Source organism: Clavelina lepadiformis, chromosome 3 (assembly GCF_947623445.1).
Source record: "Clavelina lepadiformis chromosome 3, kaClaLepa1.1, whole genome shotgun sequence".
NCBI classification, from domain to species: Eukaryota; Metazoa; Chordata; class Ascidiacea; order Aplousobranchia; family Clavelinidae; genus Clavelina; species Clavelina lepadiformis.
In genome coordinates this window covers 7,206,580-7,212,640 of record NC_135242.1, presented here as the reverse complement: position 1 = coordinate 7,212,640, position 6,061 = coordinate 7,206,580, and the positions used below count along the sequence as shown (strand labels likewise).

General features: G+C 37.9%; 1 protein-coding gene across 1 annotated transcript; it reads left to right on the top strand.

Annotated features, from left to right (window-relative positions):
- The first annotated feature begins 2,170 nt into the window (after window positions 1–2,170).
- LOC143450309 (visinin-like protein 1) lies at window positions 2,171–4,916 on the top strand. The gene is made up of 3 exons (XM_076950793.1): window positions 2,171–2,694; window positions 2,878–3,046; window positions 4,171–4,916. The coding sequence occupies exons 1-3, from the start codon at window positions 2,486–2,488 to the stop codon at window positions 4,375–4,377; spliced, it is 585 nt and encodes a 194-aa protein (XP_076806908.1). The 5' UTR covers window positions 2,171–2,485; the 3' UTR covers window positions 4,378–4,916.
- Window positions 4,917–6,061: the final 1,145 nt, after the last annotated feature.

Below are 6,061 nucleotides of genomic sequence, written 5' to 3'. Positions count from 1 at the left end.
AAGTTTTCACTCCTTTCCATTTCTATCATTTGCTTTTTAAAAGCCACTGAATCCTATTAAGCTGTCGCTATTGCCGCAGCTCCATTAGGAGCTTCTTGAACAACCTGCGGTCTTTTTTCAGAACTGTAAAGCTAACGTATGGCATATAGGCTACGCAGTCTTGATCAAGTAGACCGTGGATGCACTGTAGTTGTTTTAGTTTTACAAAGTTTTATAGAGTAGTTGTCTACATATTTTCAGTATTCCCAAGATGTTATTAGCAATGCATATCGCATTTTGTAACAACCATTAGCCGCAATTATACAGCAATAATCCGAAGCGAAATTACGTTTTTTCCGTAAGTTCCTTGATTAGAAAGCCATAGTTATAATTAATAGATTTCGGCGCAAGCCGCTTGACGTCTAAAGATAGACTTTCAGTGGAGCAGGTACTTCATACTTCTTTTTTTTAAATTAACTGAACAACTACCAGTAAGCAGGAGGCGTTGGCGCATAATCTCGTCTCTATAACCGTGGTTTGGGGAATGTGAGTAATTGTGTTTAAAACGAACTACAGCACTGAGCCATTATGATCTATTTTCAAAATGTTTATTGCAGTAACATGTACATAGTAAACAGCTACGAGCAATGCCATATACTTTGGTCAATAAAAGTCTACCTGGAAAGCTAACGTAATCTGTAGTTTTGGCCCACTGTCGTATCAGAGGGTGTACCGACACTTAATCACGCGACACATAATCACGCGACATTTAATCACCGACACATAATCACTAGGACATTTAATCACGCGACACATAATCACTAGGACATTTAATCACGCGACACATAATCACTAGGACATTTAATCACGCGACTTCGATACGTAATCACGCGACATTTAATCACGCGACACATAATCACTTGGATGCGACTCCCCGACAATTGTTTTGACTCCGTTGCGCCAGCTTTCTCTATAATGTTTCTTTAAATCAACACCAGCTTCATAAAGTCTAATTGTTATATTGTCCGAAAGTATAACCTATGTAATATCTAACATTATTCTACTGTATTGTCACCGAAGCTCTTGACCAAAGTACCATCAAAACGTTACACCGTAAAATACGATGCTACTTGTTTTGTGTCGGTTTTGGAACTCTGGAACAATGCCAATGAATAAATTATTACAATTTACTATCACGACCGCCACATCTCTTTGTATCTATAACGACTAGTCCAGTCTACAGACAATCTCGTTCCGGATACGGACCGCGGGCCCTAGGTTGCGGACCCTTGGTCTATACTCTATAGCTTGCCGCTGTCTTACCGTTGTAACTCGTGGTTATTTCAATTCAGGGGACATTACTATGACTAGACAGTTAATCACACGACATTTATACAGTGTCTTTGTCTATACTATAGCCTGCCGCTGTCTTACCGTTGTAAATCGTGATTATTTTAATTTAACGGACATTACTATGACTAATAAAAACGGAACGATTCAGTGGCGTGGCAAACTCTACCAGAAATGTCGGGGCGAACGGACATTAGGGCTACTATGACTAATAAGACAGTGCAGTTTAGCTTAACATCGAAAGGGAATCAATCGGTGCTGCACAAACAGTACGAGTTTGTCAAACACCGTGAGTACGCAAACGGAACGATTCAGTGGCGTTGCAAACTCTACCAGAAAAGTCGGTGCCAGGCTCGTATAACAACCGAAGTGCAGTTGCTTACATTTCCTATGCATAACATTGCTGTAAATTGTAAATGTAAAAAAATATTGTAAATGTGTGATTAAATGTCGCGTGATTAAATGTCCTAGTGATTATGTGTCGCGTGATTAAATGTCCTAGTGATTATGTGTCGCGTGATTAAATGTCGCGTGATTAAATGTCCTAGTGATTATGTGTCGGTGATTATGTGTCGCGTGATTAAGTGTCGCGTGATTAACTGTCACCAAACCTATCAGAGGTGTTAATGGAATCGAAAGAAAACGAACAATTTATTTGTGTTTTATAAAACTTTGAATAGAGTTTGAGTTGCCACCACGCAGCCACAGAAAATAAAAATTGCAGCGAAAGCTAAATGTCATGAAACAGAAGTTGGCTCCGGATTAACTATAGGCTAACCATATATGTCGTTGTCAACAACAGTAAACCACACTTTATAGCTTGTTCCGTGACATTTTGACAGTTAGTAGGCTACAGTAATAACCTTGCAAATTACTTAGGTAGATCTGTGCAGACAAAATCTGTTTGAAGACGTTTAATGCTATCTGTAGTGACTTTTCTGACGTACTGTATAGGCCAGGTGAAGGTAGTTTCATAGAGTTTTAACAATACAGTCTGTCGACAAGTTTTACTTGTTGACTTTCTTCCATTTTTTTGCTGTATAGTGACTCCGACTTTGCTGATACATGCAAGTTACTTCAAAGATGGCACAAGTCCTTCAGCGTTGAAATTGACTGAAGCCTGTTTTTAACTAACTGTGGTCAGTGGAGGTAAAATATGGGGCTATTGAACTCCAAGATACCTCCGAAGACCTTAAAAGACCTGACTTACATCACCGAATTCACCAAAGAAGAGATCCAGCAATATTATAAGTCGTTTAGAAAAGACTGCCCATCCGGAAAATTAAGCATAGAAGAATTGAAAAAGTTATACAAAAAACGGTTTCCAATGGGGGACGCGTCGTTCTTTGCCGAACACGCGTTTAGGTGAATCTAACTTTGCCAATGCAATATAAAACTTCATATGAATATGATGTCACTCTAAAGTTTAAAAAACTCTATACATGAGTCAATAGGTTACTAACTGTGTTACACCAAATTCATGTACGGTATCATCTACTTTTGTTACAAACTGTTATTGTGTTCTGCTTCATCGTGTGTATACTGTAGGACCTTCGACACCAATGGTGATGGAACGATCGATTTTCGCGAATTCTTGTGTGGGTTATCGGTGAATTTACGTGGTTCGCTTAAAGAAAAATTAGAATGGACGTACAACATGTACGATCAAGATAAGGATGGTGCAATAACAAAGACCGAGGTGCTGGAAATCATCATGGTAATTACCGTGATGTGCGAGATTGCAAAAATTTTTATTTTTTCGTCCGACACACCTTTCCTGGCTTTCCAACTAATCTAAGTTCAATTTTATGGTGTGCGTACTGTGTGTGATGTAGAAATGTAAGTTTATAATGTAAGTAATATTTAGCGTATTACTGTTGCTACCCATTTTTCTTATATGATAAGCTTTTTTATTAAAAAGCAGACAATAAACAAATATAACTTATACACAGTAGTGGCTTTAGGGTGAGGCGAGCGAGGCGGTCACCCCGTCCCCTTCTAAGGCGTGTATACGCGCTGTAAAAAAACAAACATTGCATACAAGTATTAATGTTAACTAGTCGCACTTTTTCAGGACAGGAGTCATTGACTGGTTCATGTTAATTAGCTGTATGAACTATATTTAAAATAGGAGAAAGTTGTGTGAATCGAACCTCTGCGTGAATTGGTCACCTCCTGCTTTTAAATTATTTTCATATAGCATAATGCTCAAACGTTCACGTGATTTAGACATCTTGCCAAGACGATGAAAAAGTTGTGCTCTCTGCTGACAAACCTTTTCGGTATTAGGCTTTCGATAGAAACAAAGAAATGAAGGATGTGAGATCTTGGGTGCCACAGAGCAAACTGATGCACGGTTTCGTCGAACTTGATGTGTTTGGTTAAATCTATAAATAAATCTCAGGCAGTTTGCTGTTGAAAGAAAAGCGAATTGTTTTGCATTTTGGACCTAGTAAATTCAAAAATTTTACCCTAGGATATTCTCACCTCCCTCACCTTCCCAAAAAGCCACCATTGCTTATACAAAAAACTACGACATCAGAAAAGGATAGTACGCTATGGGCGTATACAACGTAGTGTTAGACACCAATTTCTCACGTTGACAGTTTTAAAATAAGGCTGTCATTATTTCTACAAAAAACGTACTTGTGACACCACTTTCCTTTTACTTATTATGATCTTTGCTACCCAAAATTCACCCAATATGACGCAGTAGGCTGTACTTACTTAAGCAAAAAATTCGTTCACTATAACGGGCGTATGACGGCAATCTAAGAACATATCAAACGAACAATTTTCTGCCAACCTTTTTCTAAGCTGTCTTTATTTCACCTATTGCAGGCCACATACAAGATGTACGGTCAAGGATGTTTGTTGGAAAAGGACATCAAAAATTACCCTTCGCCTGAGCAGCATGTAGAACGGATGTTTAACGCCATGGACAAGGACGGCGACGAGCTAATTACGCTGAAAGAATTCACACTTGCGGTCTACAAGGACCCGAGCCTCGTGAGGCTTATGCAAGTTGACGGCAGCGAGAATATGTAATAAGCCTGAGAACAATTTCGCTTTTGCAGAAAAACAATTGGTATTTTAGAACCTTTACCAAACGCTTCAAAATGGTAAAGGCAAAATAGCAATTTAGTTTTGTATAATTTTGTCCGTCGTTACGCTGTTCTCTTGTAAAGTAAACCTGAATTTAGTGTGTTTGGTTCTTTGCACAATTCAGCTACAACAAGGAGCCTGTTAGTTGCTTTAAAGTTAAAATTTACGAGAGACATTGATCTAGATTCTAGATTATAATTACCGTAAAACCTCTATTTCACCGCCATGGCGCTCTATTTTTCAACTCTTGTTTAAAAGTGGCGTTCTATTAGAGGTGACGTTCAATTAGAGGTAGGCGCTCTATTTTACTGCTGCTTATTGTAACGTGATACTGCATTGTTACTACCGGTATGTTGGTTGGTATCTTTTAAATGGCTGCTTTAACTGCTAGATTGTGAAAACATAATCAATTGTATAATTATCAGTAGAGACCTGCTAATACAATTCCGCCGCTAAAAGTGGTGTTCTATTAGAGGTGGCGTTCAATTAGAGGTGGCGGTGAAATAGAGGTTTTACGGTAACCACAAAACTCGTATATAAGTTTCTCCTAAATGTATTCTCGTATTCCAACAGAATCGTTACCTAGTCATCACACTCGAATCGTATAAGTCAGTTCAAGTCATTTATTGTCTATAAAGACTAAAGTCAAGTCGCGTTTTTTTGAAACAACTGACTCGAGACATTTGGCAAAATATAACTCGGGTCAAGTCAAGTCAATTGATATTTAAAGCCAAGCCATACAGATTCATAAACGCCGTTTTTATAAGTGAGAAACGTTTAAAATGTTTGAAAATTTGCTTGTTTTGCGATCTTCTACGCGTTCGTAGACAAACAAATTTCATTTAAGAAAATCTTTGAGCGTTGATACTAAAATCTAATCAACAAGGACCGACTCGAGTCATGTTAAGTCTTTGCAAAAAGTGACTCAAGTCAAACTCGAGTTGAGTCACTGACTCGAGCGATTACGACTCTGCATTCTAACATCTAACATCTAACAACTAACATGTTACGTTTTCAAAAAAATATGTAGCTTCACTTGGTGTTACCAGGAACAGGGCAGAATTTACCGACCGTTTTCAGGAGCAGGTTTTATGAAGTAAAATGTAAAACACATCACTAAAATAATGCTTAATGTGTTTGTCAATTAATACACCCGGGAAGCTGAGAGTATACTTCGAGGAAAATCGTTACACGAGTTTAAAATTTGAAAGTTGGATAAAATAAATTACTTTTACAAAGCTCGTACAATTAATTGGCTTGGCGCTATACGGAAAGGGCAAAAATTTGTTCATTGAGTCGAATTCCTAATACTGTACTATCAAAATATTGAAAGCTACTGTACATTTGAGTTTGAATAATTAATTGATACAACGGCTGAAGTCTGTACAAAAAGATCTTAGCAGAAATTTTATGTGTATGATAATTCCATAAGAATTGTAATCACGCCCTTGGAAATTGTAATTGCCCTTGGAAATTGGGCGGACAAGAAAACCAATACTTGATCACATGAAACAAATATTTCCTTCCATTTCGTTATTGCCCAGACTTACCAGTTCTTATCAGCAGTAAGCCACGACGAACAACTTGTGACGTTTCATTTGTGGCAAAAGAAATCGCGTTGCAAATT